Here is a 27,262-nt window from a genome sequence, read left to right as displayed (position 1 = left end):
ACTTTTTCTGATAGAATAATGAGTAAATAAAATTGTTAAACTTTAACATTGACTTATGATTTTTCAAATACCCCTGAAAGTATATACTTAATCAAAGTATCCCTTCCAAGATAAATTTAAAAATTCAGAAATATCCACTTTTGTTGTTGATGTTTTTTAAAACTGTGTTCTAGGTCTGCTTGAATTTCTTTTCTTGTTTGAGACACAAATGGTGATACCTAAAATAACAAGAACAATTACCACAGATCCAACCACTATCAACACCAAAAAAGAAAAGCTAACTTTGGAATTAGGGTAATTTTCATCAGGAGTAGGATTTGGATCACTTTCATCAGGATCTGCTTGAGGAATAAACAAAGCTACTTGTGCAATATTGGATACTTTTGATGTCAAATTGCTTTTATCCACACTTTGAATGGCAATGAATATGTGGGTTGCATTTTCTTCTGAAATATTTCCTGGTTTAAATGCAAATATTTCCTTGGAGTTGGCCTCCTTTGGTGACAGATCCGTACTGTTTACTTGCAGAGCATCTTCAAAATTGTCTCTTAGATCCAGGATACTTCCACTTATTCTTATGATATACTGTTGAACTAAGAAAAAAAGTTATGTGTAGCTTAGAAACTAGAGTATATTAAATTTCTGTTTATTCATTCTCCTCAGAAATATTGTTTAATTATCCCAAGCTTGTACTCCTATCAAAGGCCTTACAAATTTTTCAGTATAAGCTGAACTTATGTTTAAACTCTGTTTAAACTCTGCCAAATTCTACCTTCTTTGTTTGAAAATGGGACTAGTTAAAATGTGTCATATTTGATTGATTAAAAAATAAGAGATTATAAAATTAACACTTTACCAACTTATCATTTAAAAATAATTCTCCTCCCACCCACCCTTATGCACTTGCTTTTGCATGAGCACCTTTCACTTAATCAATGCCACATGACGCTTTATCCTTACCTTTTCCAACATCAAAATCATCTCCTGGTGCTGTCCATGTTAGACTGATCACATCCCCAATAGGTGTGGCCTCAAGGTCTGTGATTTGACTTGGTGGATACAGGTCAGGCAAGGGAAATATTGAAACATTTGAAACCACAAATGCACCTCCAGACACTGTTCTGATGAAACTCTCCAAGTTTGTCTGAGTATCCTCATCAATTTCAGGTCTTGGTGGATTCACTTCGATTGTCCCTGCATTAAAAATGTCCTTGTTTGTAATGAGCACAACACTACTGGTATTTTCAATAGAATTCACCATCCCACTAGTCTTTTCCTTTTTTTTTTTTTTCCGTTATATATACACAGTCACATTTTACTAAGTTTTGTGACAAAGTCTTAAACATCCAATTGTCGGGAGAATTTTTTTCTTTAGCATTCTGACCAGCATATTGTAGGATATAATTGCATAGTTAATTGCTTTGGAATTAAGGCTGCCCTGAAAGGGAATAATATTATATAATTGAATATATGCTTTTCTTTTTTTTTTTTAAAAAAGAAGAATTTATTTTTTTTTCCCATCCAACCACTTGTGCCAGGTTTTCCCCTTCCACCCTGCTGCAAGTACTGTGGAATAATACTTTGGTTTATATTCCACTTGTCAACATAAAAGTCAACCACAAGATAAGAGACAAGACAAAGGAAAGTTAATAAGGAATGCATTCATAATCCTTCTCATCACCTTGACTAATACATTTTTTCTTTCGACTGAATAAAAAATAAAAAATAATCTTTTACTTATTTAAGTGTCTTTTACAGTATATAACAAACTGAAGGATAAATTTTGCCACTGGCTTATGCTGAGGTACATAACATATTAGTCTGTTTCCTTCATTCTGAGCTGGAAATCTGGCATATTGTTTTTAATATAGATAAGGTGCTCCAAGCTAATATAATAAAGGCTGAAATTTATTGAATGCTTACTAGATGCCAGGCACTGTACCAAAGCTTAGGTTAATTTAGAGGCAAATCCCAGTTATGACTGAGAACTTCATTCTAGAAATGGGAAAAGCAATACTTTGAGTTCTAAAATGTTGGAAGCCTTAATCATATCAACTCGCAGTTATTCCAGTGAGCATAGGGTTTCAGATATCATGAGTTACTCACCATTCACTACCCAGCCTGGTATATATGCAGCTCTATTCGGTGAATACCTTAAGTTTTGTGTGGCAGTGCTTGCTCCTCCATGAGCCCTTACTTTTAAGCTATATCTGCCATTTTCTGAATAAGCTGTAAAATACCTGGAGTAGACCCCATCATTTTTGAAAGTATCAGCACCTAGGTATAGAAATTAAGGAATAAATTATTATTGTAAAGAAAACGAGAAATATAAGCATTTTCTAAGCCAAACATATTGCCTTTCTTAATAAGCGTATCCTTTAGATTGACTCCCTGTTTTGTGATTGACTCCTTGGGGAATATTTCCATTATGCTCTATCAACCACTATCTTGTTGAGTTGATATCCTTGAGTTATGATATATTTATATACATATATGTACACACATATGTAGTTATATAGTTGCATATAGTTATGTATATATGTATTATATATATTATTTTATAATATATAATATTACACACATATACACACACTGATACCTATATGTATATCTTCACCTTATCAACTTATATGCAGGTAATTAGAATACTCTTCTTACCATTTCTCAGCTAAATGGTTTGCTTGAAGATCTTACTATACCTAAATATATAATTATGTCATCTCTCTGTTCATATCAGAAAGATCTCCATGAAAGAAAAAGTATCTTTGCATAGGATTTATTTCTCACTATAGTCACCTACAAATTACTTATTTTGATTTATCTTCAACCACTCCTTTTAAAAAAAATTTTCACCTCTTGCTTTATGATCCGTTAACTCCCTAGTCTGATAGTGGAAAGACCCATCTGTTATTAGAATAAGCAGTTGGGGAGTTAAGGAATAATGTGTCATAAATATATTTTTTGATATCACTGGGACTGAAGTTATTTGGTAAATTACAAACACATTTTTCAGGGCATTTAAAATTTTAAGGCAGAGGTTCTTAAAATGAGGTCCTTGGACCAGGATCATCTGCATCCTTTTGGATTGTATTAGGAATGAAAATTTCTTAGGCTGCCTAGGGAAGAGCCTAGCATTCTGTGTTATAACAAGCCTTTCAGGTGATTCCTTTGCATGCTAAAGTTTAAGAACCCCTGCTCCAAGTCATTACCAAGTCTTAGGTAAAGGCATTCCAAGTTAGTTAAGTAGCTACCTGGTAAAACCTTGAGAAATGACAAGATACGGGTAAGTTTTAATGTAACGTGGAAGGGGCTGGAGGAAAAGGAAGAGTCAGGGGAGAGTTGAGGAAAATACTATAATATCAGATGAAGACACTGTGGTGCATCAAAGAATCATTTTACTTTCTAAATTTTTCACAGGGCCAACTCAATGATAGGATTATAAGTTGACTGAATTAATTACATTGCAAAAGATAGAAATCTCTGATAATTCAGACATTTATTTATTTATTTTTTCCTTGCTTACTGAGCTCTTCTTAAAAGAAGGTTCAGTTTTCAGAATAATCCAGAGTCTAGGAAAAAGGTCTTTAAGCACCACTCACCCATACAGACCAGGGAGACAGCATGTCCACCACTGTCTTCTTTCCTATCAGTCAGACCAAGTATCTGATGTCCTTGTGATGTCCCCTTTTGTCTGCCCTTGGGCTTCAGTTCCCAGGACTATATTTGTGCTTTGTTCTGGCTATTGAGAATTACTCTTGCCTGTCTCCACTTCTCTATCAGGGGCTCAAGTTCTACCATTTAACCCTATGGGGTAGCTATGCTTCACTCTCTCTGGCCAGATTTTCTTGGTGGTGTGCCCCTAAGAAACACTTGATCAGAGTTCTTGATGCTGTTCTCGTCTCCTGAATGAGACATTGATTATCTAGGTGACAAATAATGATGACAGTAAATAATATTTATTCAGTGCTACTAATGTAGGGAGGAGGCAAGAGTATTAAAATGTTAATAAAGCCACATTCAGAGACTGCAAGATGCTGATCAGCCCTGCGGCCAGGTCAGGAGGAAACCTGTAGAACAAAAGGAGATTTCGGCTGAGATTACTAACCCATTCCCCATACCTGTGAGGCAGGAAAACGAACCAAGAGTCATTCCCTGTGGCTAAAACCATGGGGAACGTATAGATTAAAGCCTGGGAACTGCCAGCAGGCCTTTCACTCTACATATTCTTATCTTTTCCATGTGGCATAGTCTTCCCCTTCCTCACTGTATGTCAGTATCAAAGAAAATGGAAACTAAAGAATGACATAAACTGAATTCTCTGGGTTCCTCTCAGTGCCTTTAATTTACTCTGTCTCTTACACTATCCTTGTCTCTGGTGTCTCTGTCCCTCTCAGTCCCTCAGCGCCTTTACTCTGTCTCTCTCTCTGTCTCTCACACTGTCTCTCTCACTCTCTGTCTCTGAGAAGAGACCACACTCTGTCTGTGGAGTGTTACCCCTTTTCTAATAAACTTTCCTTTGACTCTAATTTTGGCGTGTGTGTTAAATTCTTTCTTCACTCTCGGCCAAAGAACCCTCTTCTTTTCTCAGTACAGAGCTTGGTCTCCTCCTGCTGCCCGACTTGGGGAAATTTGCCCTGTCCTGCATCACTACTACGTACAAGACACTTGCTAATCAATTTGTGGGTTTTACCTGGATAGAATTTCCTTCTAATCCTGCTGTTTCTCCATAATCTGCTTCAATTCTTCTGGTGTCTTTCACTTCCCCACACTGCCACAGAGCCCCATAACATGTCCTGAGTAATGAAAATATAGGCTTATTCATAAAAAATCCATTACCTGCACCATTATCCAAAAGTTCCAAAACTTGTGTTTTTCCACTATTCGATTCAATGAATGCAGTCACATTGGCTCCAAGAATGGGTGTATTTCCTTGTAAAATTTCTGCATAAACAATCATTGGACTGGGGAAACTATTTGTGTCTTTATTCATTTTAGCATTCAGTGTGATTGGAGGCACAGAAGAATTTGCTGCCCGAGAATTAACTGTTATAGTTAATGTTTCCAAGTTTGCATTGGTTCGAAGACTGTAAGTCCAAACTCCCACCTAAAAATTCAATGGAAACATAGTAAATATCCAAGATCAAGCTATTTTCTGTATTTCCATGATCGGAGTCTAAAACAAATCTTGTAAATGTGCTGCAGAATAAACAGGGTTTTAGGATTTTGAGGTGTTTTGAAGGTAAAAGGATGAGAGATGAGGCAGTTTTGACAGGGCATCCTGGCTCTTGTCATGCACTGAGTGGCTACTGTCCAAACTTTGTGAAATCTCAGCTGGGAAAAGTAAATTTTGGAAAGTTCATCTTGGTCTTGGCCTTATTCTTTGACCTCGGAGTTCCCAGATTCCATGATTTGGTAATGCTAATCAGGAATGGCTATCTACACACCAAGTTTCACAGTCTCCCTATATTGCCTCTTGAAAGTTATTCTTAGCCTACTTAATTTTTTCCCTTCTCTTTCTTTCTCCAGATGCATAAGTTTTTCATCCTCTTTCCTGCCACCACAATTTTCAGGACCATATAGGCATAGAAAGTACATTGTATTTTATTTTAATCTTGAAGATGATACAGGTATTGGTACAGATTTAGGATATAGGATTTAATATCCTATTTAGGATATTAAACAATGAATTTTCAGCTATGAAACAAATTTGTGAGGAAGTATAAAAGCTGATTGCTTACCTTTGCAGTTCCTGGAATACTGAGATAGGCCATTTTGGAAACTCTGTCCACTGTGAAACTTCCCGTTAGTGTTCCATTGGGATCCCAGAGAGAAATAATGGGAGACTCTCTGACCCATGTGACGAGAAAGAATGTGTCCTTTCCCACAGTGCTATCAATTATTACAGTGCCATTCATCCAGGGATCATTGTTCAGCATTAATCCCTTACTTTCAAGCTGTTTAAATATATTTTAAAAGTTAATGACTTGAGAAGAGAGTAATTTTATTCTTTATTATTTTGTTTTTTAACATGATTCTTAATTTCTGGACTGAGGACAAGCTTATATAGAGCATACTACCTTAGGCTTGTGATGTCTCTGAAAGCTGATTGGGATATGACAGTTGTTAGAAAGTGTGGAAATATAGGGTCTGAGGAAAGGACAGAATATAATAAAAGCATTAAAACAGGAGAATGTGTTTTACAGTTAGAGACATGGCCCTATTGTTTTTTCCCAATTGTTTTGGTAAACACCCACCTGAGACTTTAGCGTTCAAGGATGCTACAGCCTCAAAGATTTGCTGTAGGGGGTGTGTGTATGTGTGTGTGTATTACTCTAAGTTTACCTATCTTCATGATGACTTCAAAGAAAATAATTGGTGGTGGCTAGAGTATTTGAGTACACACAGTAAGGTGGAGCCTTAAGAGAGAAAATTGGGACTAGCAAATAATGAGACAAGCGCTCCTGGATAGTTTCCTGATGTGAAATCTTTAAATAATTTTTAACATATGATAAAGTGAATAGCACTGGACAATAAACATGTCCAACAAGAGTGTAAAGAGGGCAAAATGATGTTTATGAATGTTGGAATCCTGAGAAGTGAAAGTTAGGACCCTTCTATTACAGGAACTTCAGAGAAAGTTTTTCAAGTCTTTGTGGATGGTTCTTAGTCAAGGAGAATCAACTTTATCCACTGACCAGGAAGGTGTCATTTCAGGAAATGATGGAAAATCCCTCTTTTACTCCAACCCAGCCCTAAACCAAAAATACCTTCATAGCAATGCTGAGAGGAGAGAGTGAATTCTATCATTGAAACATCATTGCAATGACAAAACTCTCAGCCCTATGTTAAGTGGGCATATCTTTGAGTGGACAAAGTATTATTATCAAGTTAAATCTGAATGTGAGTGACTTTTAGATTCCTCATCAGGAAAGTGTAAGGAAATTAGAAGGCTTTGGCTACATAGTAGTACTGGGGGAAAATAACTGAGTAAAGAGTGGGGCACAACATTTCCTGTGTATTCCAGCTGCCATTTTAAGTGTGGGAAACAAAACCTTTTTTCTTCCCCTTCCATACTGTTTAAAAAATCCATTCTCAAACACTTTGAGCACTTCCTGCATGTAAATGTCGTATTTCTGGCTGATTTTCCACATCCTGCTCTTATACTTTAAAATTCCTTTGGAATATTCCATTTTAATGTCCCTCCATCCACTAAAAGTTACTAAGGTTAAAACAGAACACAAAATAATATCCTCAAAATCAGTTCTCCCTCCTTACTTATCCATTTGAGATAGTAATATCATTACTTTCTAAATCAACCAGATTTAAACCATCAGAAATTAGCTTTATCCTCTTTCGGTTTATTCTCCATACACTGCCAAGCTAGATCCCAGACCAGTTTTTAATCTCTTTGCAGGGTGACGCTACAAACCGGATCTCTAAATCAATCTGCACATATAATCCTAACCCTGAATTCTATAACTTACATGCTCTTTATAGAGTAGAGAAAAATAGGTTTGTTTAGGTGATCATGTCAAGTTTTAATATAGGCAGTGACTTGATGAACTGGAAGATAGAAGACAAGTCTTCACATAAAGTGACATGATATAGACTTGGTGGGAATTGATATGGATAGAAACAGAATTTTGTAAAAAATATTTTGAGGGAAACAGAACAGTTGGCGTTGACATTTTACATGGAACATGAAAGAAGAATCGAAGTTTAGTCAAAGTTTTTTAATCTAAGTAACAGAAAATGGGGGTGTTATTTAAATACAGATGAAAAAAGTTGAGTTCAGAAGAGAAGTGAATAAAATAGAAAGCCAGTGAAAAGAGTGGTTGAAGAAATAAAGAAAACCCTAAGTTTTTAGATATGCAATCATTATTCACTCTGTTTCTTCATGTAAATTTATTTCTAAGATACTTTGTTTCCATTTCCAAGCCTGGTTCTTGAGTTCATTCATCTCATTTACATTTATTTCACAGCAGCGAAGGGTGGGGGGAAAACTTGGAAACGATAAGTTTTTTATGCATTCATAGAAATATGGATGCTATATTATTAGACAAAGTCTATTATATGAAAATTTAACATTATTAGGTTTTGAGGTTGTCCCTTACCCAAACTCTATGGGAAAAGAAAAAGAAAAAAATATGTCTTCTATTTCATTACTTACTTCACTATTTTACTACTTCATTTGGTTATATCTAAAGAATAATTTCTATCTCATACTTACAATTTACTTTGAGAAAAACATAGAATTCAAAACTTATAATAACCAAATTATTATTTTTTTTGATTGTGGCTAAATGCAAACACAGAAACCCGAGGAGTGGGAGCTCAGACCTGAACAGACTGCTGGGGAATATCAGTGTTTCCTGATGCAAGGGCCCCGAAAGCATCAATGAGGCCGTTGTTCTCGGCTTGATCTGAGGAAAAAAAATGGCTTCCTCCTAAAATATAAATACATTAACTAGGTTGCTTTCTGGAAAATAAATACTTATCACAATTTAATGATTTTAAGATAACAGGATCAACAAAATTATAACTTTAGTATATATTACTAAAATAGACCAAAACCCATCAGGTATAAAGATTAACTGAAATATTAAAAATGTCATAACCGGGAAGCGTAAGCTACCTTTTTACCTCGCTTATAGAAATCTCAGCTGGATGAAATGCATCAAGTAATCATAGAATATCAAAAAAAAAAAAAAAAAAAAGATGTTACAATTCTATGTATTAAAGCTCACAGACTTTCACAGCCCTTTAGAGGAATTATTCACTTTTGTGTAAGATATAGTTCTAATACTGTTGGCCTTTAGGTTTTTCAGCCAGAGTGGATCAGACTCAGAAAATTAGAATGGTTAAAGAGCTGCTATATTGAGGTATCCTGACAATAGCTGGCAATGAGGATATAGAAAAATGTTAAGCAATAGAGAAAAGTCCAAAAAAGCACTACTTTTAGAGGGCTACTTGAGATAGAAATAAAATTTACAGTGGCTATGAAAACACTTTAAAACAGTGGGGGCTTACACAACTAAGCATTCAAAAAGCAAGTATATGTTTGGTACCATTAGAAGCCAATTCAATATAGTAATTGATATTCATAATGTTATAAATTATGAATTCTCTACTATGTTTAAGAAGGCACTGAAAACATGTAGTACATTTTAATCATATGTCTCTGTATCTAAGGCAACAGCTACCAGAGTAAATGTTTATTTAGATACTTCCCTGTTGTTTAGATCTATTTAGCCTGAGCCTCTGTTAATCCCCTTTCTTCCCTACCCCTGCAGCCTAAGCAAACTCTGATATGAAGGATTTCTCACCGTGCCTCCCTGTGCTTTGCGTTGTCATCTCAACATGATTTTTTTACTCATGACCTGATCATCTTTTCTACCCACTTTTCCTCTAAAGAAATTCAATATCTTGTTTAAGGCCCAGCTCAGAAGTTACCTTGTCTTTTATGCCTTCTTTCCCTGACTCTATACAATCCTGGGAGAATTAATGGCTTTCTCTGCTCACACAGTGCTTGAGTCTTATATATTCCTCCTGTTAAGGAGGAATGTTATCTGATTATGCTATCGGATTAATGGTTTTATTTGTCTCTCCATCCTGCTGGACTCAGAGATCAGGTCTAGTTTAACGCTGGTCTGTAGCTCCTGGCATAGCACCTACAGAGCTTGAAAGAAGTTGTTGAATTGTCAGCCTCTACACTTATGTGTTGCTATCAAAAGACTAGAATATATAGGTCATATTTTACCTGTTATATTGCTCATCTGTATGACTGCTGCATCAGCAGATGGTCCCAAAGCAATAAAATGAATTATGGCCCCACTTTGTTTCACTTTATCGACACAATTCTTTGCAGAGCTATCCTCCCCATCAGTCAGCAGCACTATTTCAGATCCATCTATTTGAGGGTATATTTCTCTAATTACCTGCAAACATAATCAGAGCATAATTACCAAATGTTTCTAGATCAAATAGACTTATAAGAGATTTGAAAAAAATGTACAGTGAAATAAACAATAGTGCGCAGGAAAGAAGACACAGCTTCTGTTTTACAATGATAGAATCTGTAATCTACAACCCCTAGGGGAATTTAAACATGTCTGTATTTTCTGTCAATCTGCTTTAGGGAATATTTGCTCAAATGACGTTATGAAGTTATATGGGAGCAGGGCTTTGGAACATCTTACTTGAGTTAAATGACAATGACATTTCAGTCTGGGGAAGTCAGGTCAACCAGACACCAAAAAACAAAAAACAAAACAAAACAAAACAAAAAAAACCTAAATGTGGCATTAAATATTTCTCTTCTTTCCTTGACCAGACTTCCCTCTGACAAGGCTTCAGTATGTAAAGTCTGTTGCATAAACAGCTAAATGCATTAAGAATCCACCTCACCATTTAAAAAAAAAAGTTAACGATTCCAACTTAGGGAACCCTCAATATGCTCATAGAAAAAAAGATATAGAAAATTCTAAGCAGGTCAACGTTAGGGAACTTGTTATACATATAACTTTTATTTTACCCTTAAAAGGAACAAGCACGAAACTAAGTATATTGGTCGTGCTCAGAGAATATGTGAATTACATTTATTAAATTTTATTTGTGGCTTGAACTCTTTTTCTACAAAGCCAAATAGTTTATACTCAGAGTTCTGAATCTAGGCTCCTATAAAAAAGGATAAAGAGAATTCATCACAGGATAGCAACTATATTTCATCTTCTCTGACAGGTTTAATTAGTAGTGGCCTCTTGGTATATCATTTTGAGAAATTGAATCCAGGCCAGGAGGTAAAAATGACAGATTATCAGTGGCTTTCCTGGACTTGAAACAGAGATGTATAGATTTGCAGAAAAAAGGTTTGGAATCTCTAGTACATCTGGGGTTAGGGAACAACATGACCAGCCTCATTTCAATTTTTGCATGTTTAGAGGCAAAGAATGATATATATATATATATGCATTCTTTGCATATATATTATATATTGCATAATATATGGGAAATATGCTCTGACATGCATTAAAACAAAACTAAAAACTAGAAATTTGTTTTATACATTTACAGCATTTATACAGCATCCGCACCACATTCCCCCTACACATTTGATTGAAAAATGAAGATCTAAAGATGAAGTAGAGTTCTCTCTGCTTCGCCTGTCCCTTTCTTGTATTAGTTATTCACTGAGCACTTAATATGTGTTAGTCACTGTCTTGGCTGCTGGGGATTCAACAGGAAGAACTACATGGTTCCTGCATTCATGAAAAGAATAGAATTAAATTTTAAAATGTTCATTGAAATATAACTAGGCATAATTGTGACAAAGAAACAATTAAAATATTCCATAGTTCAAGAGAAACAATGGGGAACAATGTGTAAGTAAATTGGTTAGAGCATCAGAAGGAGAGAACTGAGAAAAAAGACTGAAAAAGGATGAGAGATATTTGAATAACATCAGATTAAGAAATTCAGACTTAATTTTATAAGCTGTGGGGGGGATGAAGTTTTCTAAGCAGAAAAATGACACATTTGGTATTAATTATAAGCACAAGATGACAATTTAGAAAAATATAAGATTTTTAATAATAGTTGTGAATTATATATTTACTATGTAATATAATAAATATTGTTTTAAGTATGTAAATATATAATTTCATTCAATCCTCATAATAATTCTACCAGGTGGGCATTCTTATTTTCCTGCATTTTATAGTTAAGGCATTGAGAGTCCAAAGATACCAAAAATGTTGCCCAAGATCACATAGCTAGTAAATTATAGAGCCAGTAGTCTGATATCAAAACTCATGCTTTCACCAATATTCCTTACCCCAAACTAATAGTCCCTGCTACATATGCTTTACTAGATAAACATCAGATTGTCGTAACTAAATGACACAGAAACTGAAATGAGGATTGGCCCAAAGTGGAATCATACCATTAAACTTGTTTCATCGCTTTAAAAGTTGATGACTTTTTCTGCCAAAGCACAATTATTTATTTAACCTTTATTGAGTACTGACTAATGCAAGGCAAAAAGACAAAGTCCTTGACTTCATTGAGTTTATAAACTAGTGGCATTTTTATAGTAATATACTCATTCATCAGTTTGTTCACTGATGCCTTGATCCATTAAGAAATTCATCAAGTGAACTTTTTAATGTTCTTAGTATTGTATTTCTTAGAATTAGTTATCTTAAAATTAGTGAGCAAGTATGTGCAGCAGCACTAACAGAAAAATGTCCTAATAATAAACAAACTATATATGCAGTATGATTTTCACCTGAAATGCTGATTCAATTCCAGCGCAGATGGAAGTTCCTCCATTAGCTACTGTAGGCAAACTATTCAAGAGCTGTTTTTTTTCATTGCTGCTTGTTATTTGGATTAGCTTACTTTTAATGTTGGCAGTACTATCAAAATGCACCATCCCCACCCAGGATCCATTTCCAGTAATCTGCAGCAGGAAATGTTTTGCTGCTTGATTCATTCGATTTAGGCGATTAAAATTCTGAATAAAAAAGGACAAGAAAAACAATCAAGTGGTTTTCAACTAGAAAATATTAGCACATCACATAAAATGAGTAAGCAGAATTTCTTGTTAAAAATATTTCATCGTCTATGGCCATGCCACCCTGAGCAAGCCCGATCCTTTCTGATCTTGGAAGCTAAGCAAGGTCGGGCCTGGTTAGTACTTGTGCTAACCTAGTACCTAGGAAGACCAGGTGCTGTAGGTGTAGGAAAAAAAAAAAAAAAGAATTTTCTATCAATAGTAATTGGTATTATTAAAGAAAGCAAGTACTTTTTATTTGATAGAATTTAAAAATATAGTTAAATTTTACAGGACACTTACAGCATAGTAAGGAACGCAGGCTTTTAACTACAGGTGATTCTTGGCTGCTAAGCACCCAAATTACAGGTGGAGGTTGGTGGTGTTGAGTGGAATTGGTGGGTGATGACTCACTTTTTAGAGACTTCTCAATTAGTCCTGGGATCCTCTGTTCTAGTTGAACAAGATGAAACCACTCCCCAGATCCCACAATATCGAACCAGACTACCATGGACTCTAATTAGAGACTGAAATCTCCCCATCCACTGAAGACTGGAAAACTAAAAAGTTGAAACTTTCTCGAGTTGCAGCTATAATCTGAGAGGCCTAGTTACTACCTCTTCTGCTCCTAACCTCTCCCAACCACTTCTACACCAATGGATTAATTGGAATTGGTTCTTTGATAACTCATTAAGACCTACATCCTTCTTTTCTAGGTGAATGCCCAGGATGTAAGCCTCTTCATACATTTGCTTTTCCAGTCCCTCAACATCAACTGATCTTTAGTACCTCCCCTTAACACATGCCCAAATTTTTCTCTGAACTCCCTAGAACAAATCATAGTGAGAAACTTCTACATCCCCATCTTTGAGGGCTCTCTCTGCCATTTTGCTTTACCTTTAAACCTGACTCTGCCTGCACCCTGTCTAGGAGTCTCTCAATCAGGAATGTCATCTCTCCCCAATGACACTTCCTAGAGCACTTCTATGTGCTGGTGTCTAGCACTCTGATGCTCTTTTGAAAGCCATGTGCTATTGTGGATTATTTCATTCAGCTGTAGCATTCTCTGGATTATTTCATTCAGCTGTATCATTCTCTGCCCTTTTCATTAACCATTTGTTGAAGACATTATTCCTGATCTTTAGCATGCTCAGTCCTGCCTCAAATGTGCCATCCTTTCAGGTGCCTTATAACATTACATCTGCTGGTTTGTGTTCCATTCATTTCAACAATTATTTATTGAGCACCTACATGTGATAAACTCTTTTCTAAGCAAAAGGGATACAAAGGTTAATAAGACATGTTTTCAAGCAGTAAAGGATATGGTTCCTAGAGGATACAGTTCTCAAAACTAGAGGAGCTCTTAGTCTAATGGGAGAGAAATGAGTATTTTCAATATAGCATACAGTAATAGAGGTTTGCACCGTTCATTGTGGGAGACCAATAAAAAGGCATTTAGCCCAGCCTGGAAGACCAGCCCATTTCGTGGAGGAAGTGAGTGCCTGCACCAAATTTTGAAGAATGAGAATGAGTTAACTAGGTGATGGGAAGGGAGAGACAGTTTTCTCTATGCAACCGTGAACCCTTCAAGGATATGGGTCTCTATCCCTAGAGCCTAGCACAATGCCTATTATTTACTAAATGATAGTAGAAGGAATGAATGGCTGAATTTGACCATATCTTCTTTCTGGTGTTGCTCTTTGTTTGTGTCTTTGATCATAAAGAGGTGATTTATATAAATGATAAATAAGACTGACTCAGAATGGAGTTCAGCAATTCACTCAATCTCATGTCTGTCAATTATTTCCAGTAGATAAAGGGGGCAAGTAAGAAAACATTTCCATATTTCAGTCTTTTGTTCTAATCTTCTAACTAAATCTTTACTGATGGGCCTAAAAGTCCTCCTCATTAAACTGTCCATTTTCTGGAAAACAAACAAACAAACAGAGACTCTCAAGTTAGGTCTTTTAAACTTTATTGCCATCCTTCTTTCATTACAATATTTAATGCCTGTCCTGTGGTCATGATCAAAGGAAGCGATGGGTCTTATGCCACCATGTAAGTTAGAGTAACCCAAGTAAAGACAGTGTTCAGGGTGTTCTTAGGTATTAAACTACCCACTAGTTGCCACATCCCGGAAAAATAGGCTCACGGACTTACCGCCATGCTTCCAGACTTATCGAGAACTAAGCACACAATTCTTTCACTGATCCTCAGCAATGAGAAGACAGGTGGAGGGGGTAGTCCCACCATAGGTGTGGTGCTTTTTAAATCCTCAGAATTGCTGATCACCTCCCATGTGCTTCTGGCGTTGCACATTTTGTTTTGTAGGCTCGGAGCTTCTCGGTTATGGTTTTTTTCATTACAGAATTTAACGACCTAAAAGGTTAATAAAATGAAAAAAAAAGATTTTATATATGACGAATTTAAAAATTCAACAACAAATTTGAAAAAATTTGCTACAAATATGCTGTTTATTTAATGAAATATGATTCAGTGAGGAATCATATATTAGTAAGGAGGATTTTCAATAATAGTAATAATAAGTAACACTAGTTGAGTGTTTGCTATGTAACAGTCAATGTTCAAAGAACTCTATATTAATGCGTTTAATCTCTCAGGTCACCTGCCCAGATATTTTATAAATATGATATATGTTCTTTGATTATAAATATACAGTATGAAGTAATAATTGGTATACTCACAGAGTCAATACTTTGCATAAACATTATCGATGTCTTTTCAGTTTGCTCTTTATCAGGGAAGAATTGACAATCTTTTTCATACAATTTTGTCTTAGAATCAATTCTGCATCTATTAATTGCACAGCTGTTTCCTTGACACTTATAAACTCTATTTATACCTGTAATACCTGTGGAACACCTGAAAATATATGACAGTTAGTCTTTGAGGCAACCTAACCGTTAACATTTTTTTAAAATCTTAAGTATCTATTCACAGTGATCCTTATAGCAAGGTTTTATTCTTATATGTGTATCACACACATCCTATTTTGACAGCAAAGTTTAAAGGTTTCTCCCAGAGCAGTTTTCCAAGAAATTTCAGAAGGAAATTTTAAGTGGGATCTCCAGTATGTACAATGGCTGAGTTCTCTATCAAGACTAAAGTTGCTGCTGACCTGCTTATACTAATGGCTGTAGATTCCCCCTTTCCAAACATCCCTCCTTGTAGCCTTGTGGTGGTAAATGCGTTGTAAGCATCTGGACAAGGCAACCTGTGAAACCATGTACCCTTGGTACCATCTTAGCTTAAAGTTCTTTGTAGGTTTCTTTTCAAAGAAGATATCCCCAAAAGAATGAGATGTGACATAACTACAAGTGTTTTGGTTATTTGAGGAGAATTTTTATCCAAAGTGAAATGTGGCTTTAAGGAAAAAGACTGAGATGCTGCCTGGGACAGTAGAATCAAGAATGGTGGAGGCATTTTAGATATATATTTCATTTCATGCAATTGGCCACAGGTGGCGGTGATTATAACAAACATGCTGGAATGTGAATATATCTCATCTTTTCAATGCGTTTCCAGTTCAAATTTAAGAAGCAATGATTAAATTTCATTTAGTCACTTAGGGAGTCTCCTACATATACGTATGCTTCTATTGCCCCCAAATTCAGTGAATATAATGATGTTAGTTATGTTAACAATCATGATGAATTTTCTGCAGCAGAAACTAGACAATTAGGGGGAATATGATATAAATAGACATAATCAATGTAATACTCTTTAAATTACATGTCCTGAAACCGGTGCTATGGGCTGATGGAGGGCCTTCATTAAAATCATATATCATTTGTTTGCACATTTTTGATAAGCCTCCAGCCCCAGCAGGGCATCTAAAATTGATTAAACTGATGGCACACAATTTTAGATAGATTTTCTTCAAACAATCTGCTCTCTTGACCTTAGAACTAAGAGGATTGTCTATTATTAACTGTGATGTTAGATTGGTATTTTAAAGTTAGTTTTGTAAATCCCAAGAAATTTGTTTGTCCTGTGTGGCTCCTTAAGCTGTTTGACTTTTTACTCAGCCTACAGTTACCACTATTTATTAACAATTTTTTTCATTCTTGTGTAATAAAAATAATTTTGATCTCCAAGCATATAGTACAGTCCTTTACACAGAGCACAACTTCAGTGTAAATGAGTTCTGGCAGCCATGGCGGAGAGATATAAAAATATGTCAGCTTGACTTCCAAATGTTCTCGATGTTATGAGTATTTTAAATGGGCAACCAGCTACTTCGAGATACATTTTCTTAAACCCAGAAAAGCACTGTTTTGTGATATAGCATCTATTATCTGCACTGGGACAAAATGAATGATTGGCATTTCAGAGAAATCAAACTAAGGAAACAAGAAGTTACAGCCCGAAGTAATTGAAGAAAATTTAAATAGTCATGCCTTGTTGCTTCAATTTTTTTTGACTTAGCACTGTAGTAAGGCTCATTGTCGTTGTATTCATCAAATACTCCCCAGCGGAGATGGGCCCACTCATGGACAAACCGTCTACCTGTGGGAAACATATTTCAAATACATGATCATAATTCAAGTGACAAAATTTGCCCCTCAAAAATTTTAAGAAATGTTGTTTAAATAAAAAAATAATTATATTTTGTTTTTAAATAACTGCCAACATTTATATTTTTGTTTATAAAAAGCATATAGCATTACATTGAATTATAGCATGTTATAATGGTATATTATTTCTTATTCTACAACATGTTAAATCAATGAAACATTTATTATGTATATGCTATGGGCAGAATAGACTGAGCTTTGGGTTTTGGTTCTGGGGGAGCAAAAAATCTTAGATATAACAATGTTTTTTAACTCTACAGTGTTCGCTTCTACTAACATAAACAGATATGTAATGTATTTGTGGCACTAAAATTTCATGAGAGTGTAATTAAATGTTAAAAAAATGTCTATACAGCAAAAGTTGAAAATCACATGATATCACTTATATGTGGGATATAAACCTAAAAGCAACAAATGAGCAGGACAAACAGGGACTCATAGTCATGGACTTTAGGCTTTATAGACTAGTGATTACTAGTGGGGTAGGGGAAGAGGGTGGAGGTAGACAGGATTAAGGGGATCATATATATGGTAGCTGAAGGAAACTGGACTTTGAGTGGTAAACACACAATAGAATATACAGATGTCAAATGATAATGTACACCTGAAAATTATATAATTGTATTAACCAATATTACCCCAATAAACTTAATTAAAAGAAAAGATTGAAAAACACTGCTATAGACCATATAAAATGTTGGGAGTATCTAAATGAAGTGATTAATTTATATTACTTAACACATATAAACATTAATTATATAAAAATAATTGCTATTAATTATATATATTCAGTGCTATGCTAGGTACTAGGAAATATAAAGATGAGTAAGTTATATTCCTTCATTAGGATAAACTTACAGAGAGGAAGTCAGAATAAAAAAAAAAATTTCCTAAGAATTTCAGGGTAAATGGAAGAATAAAGATAAATCCACAGCTTGAAATACAGGAAGAAAAGCAAGTAGAATTTTTGTTTTATCAATGTTAGGAAAAACTTTAAAGGAAATAGAAATGGAGAAGGAGAAGTAGCAAATAAGTCTGTTCTGCTAGCATATGTTTCTCTAACTCAAATTAACTCATAAAATCTGAAAATAGGGAGAAATTTTCAGTATCATGCAAAAGTCATCTTTCTTTTTAAAGTCCTTGCTACTCAAAATGTGTTCCTTGACCCAGCAGCATCAGAATCACCTTGTTAGGGAGCTAACAAGAAATGCATAATCTTGGGCCCGCTCTAGACCTACTAAATTAGAATCTGCATATTAACATGATCCCTAAGTTATTCCTCTACACATTAAACTTTAAAAACACTAGTTTAAAATTTCCTAGGCAAATGGAACGCAATTAGTGATTGTGAAATTATATATAACCTTCAGTATAGGAAGAAAAAAATCCTCATGTCAGTTACTGCAATAGGAATTTGGCAAATTTTAAGAAAATTTAAAACTGCCTGCACCTGTAGCTCTCTTTTTTATAGTGGTCCACTCTCAGACTTGCTTCTTTCTCGCTCATGGCAGGTTGCCCTGCCTCCCACACCCACCCTAATTTGATAAGAATAAAACATAAGGATAACAATGGTGAGGGAGTTGAGCTATTTATACTTGTAGTCGAAATGACTGACTTTGTTGGACATGCTACATAGGAAAAAAAAAAGTATAGCTAGAAGGGAGCAAAGGATTAGTTGTGCCAAAGTGAACATGGTCAGACTAAAGTATGAGGGAAAGTTAAGATTGAGATGGGATGAGTTGATGGAGCTTCCAAGACTGGGGTGCGGTATAGGTCCAGGCACTGATGAGAACCAGGGATAGCTGACTGTTTGACAGAATCAAGAGACCTGATTGAAGGGGCAGTGGAAGAAAGAGAGGTAATCTTGGAATATGCGGATTCAGAAGGTTTTCCTTGCATAACAACGTGTGAGTTGGGCCCTCCTTTCACAATAATTTGCATTTTATCTGAAAGAATGTGCTTTAGTTCATTTGAAACATGATCTTAACTTTTAGATTGAACTAGATGAAATTGCCATTTTTATAGGTAAAAGTTATCACTTATAGACAAATTCTTGTTTAACCAAATGGATTGAATGATAATATCAGCAACTAAAAGCCCAGCAGTGTTTTCTCTTGTCCAGGAACTGTAATCTTGGCTACTTTCAGCTCTTCACACAACTGCCTTCCATCAGGGTGACATGTGATTGATTTATATCCAGCTTTGGAGAACTGGGAGATAAGATCTACAAAGCATGCTTTAAGGAAAACACTTATTATTGCTGCCCTGTGTTCAAATTTCTGTAGACACTGTACTCAGTACAGTTGCACGGATTATCTAATTTAATATTCACAACAATTCTATAAAGTAGGAACTCCTCTATTCACCACTTCGCAGGAAGTAAACACAGATAGGCTAGCTCACTTGTCCAAGGTCATACATAGCTGAGAAGTAGGAGAGTCAGGATTTGAACTTAGGGACTCTGGCTCCAGGGCATATACGCTTAACCTGGGTACACAGATATTTGTTGGAAGCATTGCAAAATATATGTTAACCAAAATTCCTACCTCTTGGTCCATATTCATTTTGCTTTTTTCCAAGTACAAAGTCAGGAGAGAAATAGATGTATTCTCCTTTTTCTTCACAGGCTGTGAACTGTTTGGTGTATGGTTCATCTCTACCTCGGTGGGTAGGTGGTGCAACTAAAACATCGGCCTGAGAATGTTTAAAAAGATTTTTAAAACATCAGAAATAAAAATGACAACATTTAGTCTGAAAAACTCTGAAACAATCAATTTGCAACAAAATTGAGGAGAGCCATAAAATGTACTGTTTTAAGAGAAGTTTTTTGATTCTTACGTGTTTGTAGCTTTCATGTTTTGGTCTCTTGTATTGAGGATTTTTCTTCCAATTATCAGGAATTAGTATTGATACATTTTTGAAAAAAAGTCTTTTTTCTGTGGCTTCAAACAGGTAAGTAGAAGCTGTGGTCACCATGTCCTATTATTAAAGGAAAAAAATATGTGAGAATGGCCAAGTGACAGTGGACTAAATGAGCAGAGGTTCATTACAGGCATATCCCAGATTAAGAGTGGAGAGAAAAAGCAACTGACTAGTAAAAGAGTTTCTGCTTCAGAATTCCAACTCCGCCACCATCAGTCCAAAATTATAGCCTAGTCCTGTACATTTAAAGGTTGTGAATCTTCCATAATTCTTCAGCAAAAGGCAAATGCATCTATTTGGTGTTAAGAGAAATTGCATAATATGATAAAGATCATCCGCTTGGTTCCAGTGCTGATATTAGCACTTTCTGGGTGATAGATCTTGGCCAATCTATATACACTCTGAAGCTCAGTTTCCTCATCTCTCAAATGGACTATTACTACCTATCTTTAAGGTTGGCATAAACACGAAATGAGTTATAAAATGCTTGATACAAAGATAGTCATAAAACTGGTTGATTACTGTTTATCAGTCACAGCCTTAGCTTATGCAAGCTGAGGAGAACAGTCTGTAGGCATGAGTTATGGGAGAGGATTTTCATTACATACCCATTCCTTCAGTAGAGGCAGCTAGGTTGTAGTCTAGGGGTGAGGTGATGGAAAAAATTCATAGTAGAGGTGGAGCTTTTGGACCATAGGGAGAGCTTGTTTCTCTACTATCAAGCTGAAAACATTATCATCTTATATTTGTTCAGTATCCTGAACCTAAAAATATAATGATTAATAAAAGAAATAATCCTAACCTAGAGCTTAATATCTAGTGGGGGAAATAGATGGATTAAAGAGCTTTATGGTAATTTAATCTACATGATCAAACCCACTGAATAAATTGAGGAATCCTGGGTGTTGGATTATGATGTCAACCTCTTTGTCTTGCTGGCAGCATCCCAGTCTATGGTGTTGTTTTCTTCGAGGGAGGGTCTGTTCCCCATGTTGCTTCTTGACCTAGCATAAACGCACAATAGAACTGTTCTCCTTCAGGAATTACAGGGCTCTCTTCTCTGTTCTGTTGAAGACAGTCCAGTGTGCTGACTCATATATACTGAAGAGAACAGCAAAGTAACTGGGTTCAGAGGCCTGGGATCAGTCAGAAGGCCAGAATTCAAAGTACTGAAGGCCCAGAGGACTAACTGGGAGTAAGGAAAGGTGCTTTGAAGAGCTCCCAAAGTGAGTTGGAGGTTACTTCATCACTGGCCTAAAGCAGATGAAAGAATTCTCTACCTGTTCCCTAAGGATACCTCCTCTCTCTTTTTATTTTAGGATATTTAGATCTCAATGGGTTGTTGTCATCTGCTTGAAGTAATGGCTCTCTCTATGCCCGTGAGATAAGAGAGTGTATAGTGGTTGAATTCACCGACAAGAAAAGAGGACTCAACATTAGAAATGAAAGGGGAAATGTTACAAGTAATAGCACAGAAATGCGAAGAATCATAGGAGACTATTATGAAAAATTAGATGCCAACAAATTGGAAAACCTAGAAGAAATGAAAAAATTCCAGGAAATGTACAACATAACAAGACTGAATCATGAAGAAATAGAAAATTTGAACAAACCAATTACTAGTAAGGAGATTGAATCAGTAATCAACCATCCTCATCAAGCAACAAACAAAAGTCCAGGACTAGACAGCTTCACTGGTGAATTATACCAAACATTCAAAGAAGAATTAATACCAATTCTCAAACTCTTCCAAAATAGAAGAGGAAGGAACATTTTGAAACTCATTTTATGAGGCCAGAATTACCCTGATACCCAAACCAGACAAGGACACCACAAGAAAATATAGGCTGATATCCCTAATGAGCATAGATACAAAAATTCTCAACAAAATTATAGCAAACTGAGTTCAATAATACATTAAAATGATCATATACCACAATTAAGTAGTATTTATCCAAGGGATACAAGGATGGTTAAATGTCTGCAAACCAATCAACATGACACAACATTAATGAAGTGAAAGGTAAAAATCATATGATAATCTCAATAGAAGCATTTGACAAAATTTAATACCCATTTATAATAAAACTCTCAACAATGTTGGGGTAGAAGGAACATACCTCAAAATAATAAAGACCATACATGACAAGCCCTCAGCTAACATCATACTTAATGGTGAAAAAAAAAATGAAAGCTTTCTAAGATCAGGAACAAGACAAGGATGCTCACTCCTGGCACTTTTATTCAACACAGTTTTGGAAGCCCTAGCCAGAGCAATGAGGCAAGAAAAAGAAATAAAAGTCATTCGAATCAGAAAGGCAGAAGTAAAACTGTTGCTATTTGGAGATGGCATGATATTATATATGAAAACCCTAAAGACTCCACCAATAAACCATTAGAATTACAAATGAATTTAGTAAAGTTGCAGGATACAAAATCAATAGAAAAAAATATTGCCTTTCTATACACTAATAACATACTATCAGAGAGAGAAGTTAAGAAAGCAATCCCATTTACAATTGCATCGAAAAAGAATAAAATACCTAAGAATAAATTTAACCAAAGAGGTGAAAGTCCTGTATACTGAAAACTATAGAACATCGATGAAGGAAATTGAAGAAGGCACAAATAAATGGAAAGATATTCCATACTTATGGATTTGAAGAATCAATAGTATTAAAATGTTCATACTATCCAAGGCAGTCTGCAGATTCAATGCAATCCCTAACAAAATGCCAATGGTATTTTTCACAGAAATAGAACAAACAATTCTAAAATTTGTATGGAACCATAAAAATTCCTGAATAGCCAAAGCAATCTTGAGAAAGAACAAAGGTGGAGGCATCACATTCCTTGATTGTAAACTATACTACAAAGCTATCATAATCAAAATAGTATGGTATTGGCATAAAAACAGACACAGGAGTCAATGGAACAGAATTGAAAGACTGGAAATAAACACACACATATATGGTCAATTAATTTATGACAAAGGAGCCAACAATATACAATTTGGAAAGGACAATCTCTTCATTAAATGATGTTGGCAAAACTGGAAAGATCCATGCAAAAGAATGAAACTGGACATTGTCTTACTATATATAAAAACTAACTCAAAATGCATTAAAGAATGTCAAACCTGAAACCATAAAACTCCTGAAGAAAACATAAACAGTAAGCTTGCTGATGGTTTTTTGGATTTTACACCAAAAGCAAAGGCAATAGCAAAAAAAAATCTGATTTAAAAATGCACACAGGATCTGAATAGACTTTCCAAAGAGACATACAAATGGCCAACAGGTACATAATAAAGTGCTTGGCATCACTAATCATCAGGGAAATGCAAATCAGGATGACAGTGAGTTATCACCTCACATCTGTTAGAATGACTATTATCAAAAAGACAAGAAATAATGAATAATTCATTGGTAAGAATGTGGAGAAAAGGGAATCCCTGTGCACTTTTGGCAGGAATGTAAATTGGTGCAGCCAATATGGAAAACAGTATGGAGATTCCTGAAAAAAAAAAAATTTAAAGTAGAACTAGCATTTGATTCAGCAATTCCACTTCTGGGTATTTAAACAAAGGAAATGAAAACACTAATTCAAAAAGATATGTGTACCCTCATGTTAGTTGCAGAATTATTTACAATGGCCAAGACATGGAAACAAACCTAAGTGTCCATAGGTGGATGAATAGATAAAGAAGATATTGTATATATAAACAATGGAATATTATTGAGCCTTAAAAAGAAGGAAATCTTTCCATTTGCAACAATGTGGACAGAACTTGAGGGCATTATGCTCACTGAAATATGTCAGACAGAGAAAGACAAATACTGTACAATCTCACTTATATGTGGAATCAAAAAAAAAAAAAAGGAAAGAAAAAGAAAAAACACCAAAAATGGAGCTCATAGATTCAGAGAACAAATTGATGGTTGCCAGAGGCTTTAGGATGTATGTGGAGGTGGGGTTGGCTAAATGGGCGAAGGGGGTCAAAAAGTACAAACGTCTATTTATGAATAAGTCATGGTGATGTAGTGTACAACATGGTGACTGTAGTTAATAATACTGTATTGCATATTTGAAAATGCTAAAAGATTAAATCTTAAGTTCTCACACAAAAAATATTATAACTATGTTATGATGCGTGTTAACTAGATTTATTTTGGTGATAGTTTTATAATATATATGAATATAAAATCATCACATTACATACCTTAAACTAATGCATATCAATTACATCTCAAAATTTTTTAAAAGGTGTATGTGGTGGTTTGAATTATGATACCAACTGGAAAAGTAGGGTCACTGCATACAGTTGTGTGGGTTGTACATTGTATAATTCCAGAAGATTTCATTTACTTTGGAGTTTCCATGGCCTTTTGTGACTACCTTGGGTAATGGTATGTTCTCAGGTCATGGAGGTATTTCAGAAACTCTCTTTCAGGTGACTATAATCTCTTGGAACACACTAGAGTGGCTAATAATGGTTCACGCAGACTTTTCAAACAGAATTCCTATAATATTCCTTGTAAATTGTTTTTCAGAATTCCTATAATTTTGTAGTTGGATCAGAGAAGATTAAGATATCAATGTTTCCAAAAATAAGTACTCTCAAACTAAAAAGATATATGAATACAGGAATAAAGAAAGTTGACAATTGACATCTCAGGTTGTAAATTATAAATCAATTCAGCATAAAACTTATCGTGGTCAGGTAGTAGCCCAGGCATAAGGTTATATGTCCACATGTTTGGTTCACCAATTATAAAAAAGAATGATTTTTATCATACCATAAAGGCCAGAACTCAAACCCAAGGTCTCTGAGTCTTCAAAGCCCATGGGCTGGATCTCTACTCTAATTGCACTACCTGGGAAATCTTTGAAAAATTATTTAATTTCTCCAAATCCTAGTTTTCTCTTCTGTATAATGTGGATGATAGCTTTTTACATGGTTTTGTGATATTATAAATGCAAGAACTTTGTAGAGGGCTGAGAGAATGTCATGAAACATTTTGTGATCTAGGAATGTCTACTAAAACTTGAATTTTTACTTATAGTTTCACTAAAAGACCATTTTAGCAAACTTTTTTTACCCCTATAAATAATCCTTCCAAATACTGCTTTCTGAGATTCAGAATTATTTGAAACTGATTGACTGTCCCTGGACACTAAGAAGCCGTCACTCAGAATCAGCCGTATTAACTGCTATCCAAGCTTATGTTCTTTGGTAAAGGGCTATTTACCTTACCTTGTAATTTAAAAGGTATCAGTACATAAATACCACTATACTGCGAGTGTTTATACAGAATGAGTGATAAATGGCAGCCACAGAATCACCTGCTCACAACTCAGGTTATTCTTATCAGCTTCTGATGGGTAACAACACCCATGCAGAAGCTGATATAACAGTGAGCATAAGGACACAACAGCTGTAAAAGAGCAGGAGGAAGGGCGGGAGAGCTAAAGTTGGAGAGTTAGCAACGCAGTGCTGGAATGGACAGTGGGAATTGGAAGCTCTAGATAGGGTAGTGGAGGAAATAAATATAAAGAATTAGTAGATGTTGATGTAAAGGACAGGGGAAACAAATTTACATGGCTGTAAAACCAATCTATTTCAAGGAATGATATAGCTGAAATAAACTTTAGGGATACAATTCTTGGTTCAGTCCTGGAGCCTTTATCTTCTCCATTTGCACTACCTAATGAACTCATGTGTTCTCATGGCTTTGAATCTCATCTACACACCGATAATTCCCAAATTTTTATCTTCTTCCAGGTTTTCCTCCTGAACTCTGATTCCTATCTCCATCTATGAGGATATCTAGTAAGCATCTACAAATTCAAATGTCTCAAACTAACTCCTGATGTCTAAATTGCCCAATAATCTCCATTTAAGTCTTGCCCTTCTCAGTTGATAATTCCATCTTTCCAAGTGTTCAGGCAAAAACCCTTAAAGTCTTGACTCCTGTCTTTCCCTCCTACTTTCCCCTACTCCACAAGCATCTAAACCATCAGCAAATTTGCCTGTGATTCCTTCAGATTATGTTTAGAATCACACTACTTTATGATCTCTACCATAATATCCCTGTTCCTAGTCACCATCACTTCACATCTGCAGTAGCTTCCTATCAGGTATTTTTCGGCACCTCTGTGCTGCACAGGGCTTATACAAGATGCATGACAAGTGGAAGCTCTCAACAGTTTCTTCAACATTACAGTCAGAGTGATCCTAGAACATGCACAAGAGAGCACACCTGACCTCTGCTCAGAATCTTTCCATGGATTGAGGCTTATCACATTCAGAGTAAAAGCCCAAGTCTTTCCAGTGGTCTGGACCCTGCTACCTCTCCAACTTTAGCTCTCCCACCCTTCTTCCTGCTCATTTACAGTTGTTTCTACATCAAGCATGCTTTCACCTCTATGCTGCTGCACCCTCTATTCCCTCCTCTAGATTTTCAATGGGCTCTTCCCTCACTCATCTCAGGTTCCTGCTTAGATTTCACATCAACAGTGAGGCTTTCCCTGACTACCCTACATGAATGAGTAATCCATATTCTCCCCCTACCCCGGCCCCAACAATACTGCCTATTCCTCTTTGCTGATTTATTTTACTCCATAGCAACTTACTACCAACTAACCCGCAACACATTTACACGTTTTTATTACCTAGATCTTAAAAGAATGAACACATCAAGAGGACAGGGGCTCTTTCATTCACTGTTGTCCTGCCATAAGCATTCAATAAATAATTGTTTAAAGAATGGACAAGTCCGACTGCTCATTTACAGATGAAGAAACTGAGGATCGGGGAGGCCCTGTGGCTTGTCTTTGATCTTATGCTGAGACAGGGTAGAACCCTGTCTAGAGCCTCCAATTCTCACTATCCATTTCAGCATTATCCTCACTGCATCATGCTGCTATAAACTTTATGGTGTATTCAGAAGTTTCTGTAATAATTATTAACTACTATTTTTTTTCTTCTCTATAATTCAAGCAGAAAAAAATCTCATTTCTTTCTTACCTTTATTTGTTCAATTAGTGTTTCATCTTCTGGCACACCAGGGTCTATAGCAATGATAATGCCTTCAAAGCCATTGGCATTCAGCTGAACAAGGGAAGTATTGGACCCCGGCAGCAGGTATAGGACTAAGAAGAAGACACAATTCCTGAATAACCCCAT

General features: G+C 35.6%; 1 protein-coding gene across 1 annotated transcript; it reads right to left on the bottom strand.

Annotated features, from left to right (window-relative positions):
- Window positions 1-156: 156 nt before the first annotated feature.
- On the bottom strand, window positions 157-27,262 carry CLCA4 (chloride channel accessory 4). Its single transcript, XM_006919476.1, has 14 exons — window positions 27,104-27,262; window positions 19,990-20,130; window positions 19,698-19,845; window positions 16,975-17,083; window positions 15,259-15,436; window positions 14,714-14,932; window positions 12,287-12,514; window positions 9,761-9,938; window positions 8,341-8,447; window positions 5,739-5,954; window positions 4,837-5,104; window positions 2,107-2,277; window positions 961-1,194; window positions 157-593 (listed from the first exon to the last, which is right to left on the bottom strand). The coding sequence occupies exons 1-14, from the start codon at window positions 27,260-27,262 to the stop codon at window positions 157-159; spliced, it is 2,793 nt and encodes a 930-aa protein (XP_006919538.1).

The sequence above is a fragment of the Pteropus alecto genome, unplaced genomic scaffold (genome assembly GCF_000325575.1).
Source record: "Pteropus alecto unplaced genomic scaffold, ASM32557v1 scaffold25, whole genome shotgun sequence".
Lineage (NCBI taxonomy): Eukaryota > Metazoa > Chordata > Mammalia > Chiroptera > Pteropodidae > Pteropus > Pteropus alecto.
This window is presented reverse-complemented; position numbering and strand designations above follow the sequence as displayed.

Excerpts from the sequence above, each read along its gene's own strand:
- CLCA4 (XM_006919476.1), bottom strand. The coding sequence starts at position 27,262 with ATGGGGTTATTCAGGAATTGTGTCTTCTTCTTAGTCCTATACCTGCTG. Across the intron at positions 5,955-8,340 it reads TTCCCCAGCAGTCTGTTCAG|CTTGAAAGTAAGGGATTAAT; the intron begins GTCTGAGCTCCC and ends ATATTTAAACAG. Across the intron at positions 1,195-2,106 it reads ACCAGGCTGGGTAGTGAATG|GGACAATCGAAGTGAATCCA; the intron begins GTGAGTAACTCA and ends TTTTTAATGCAG.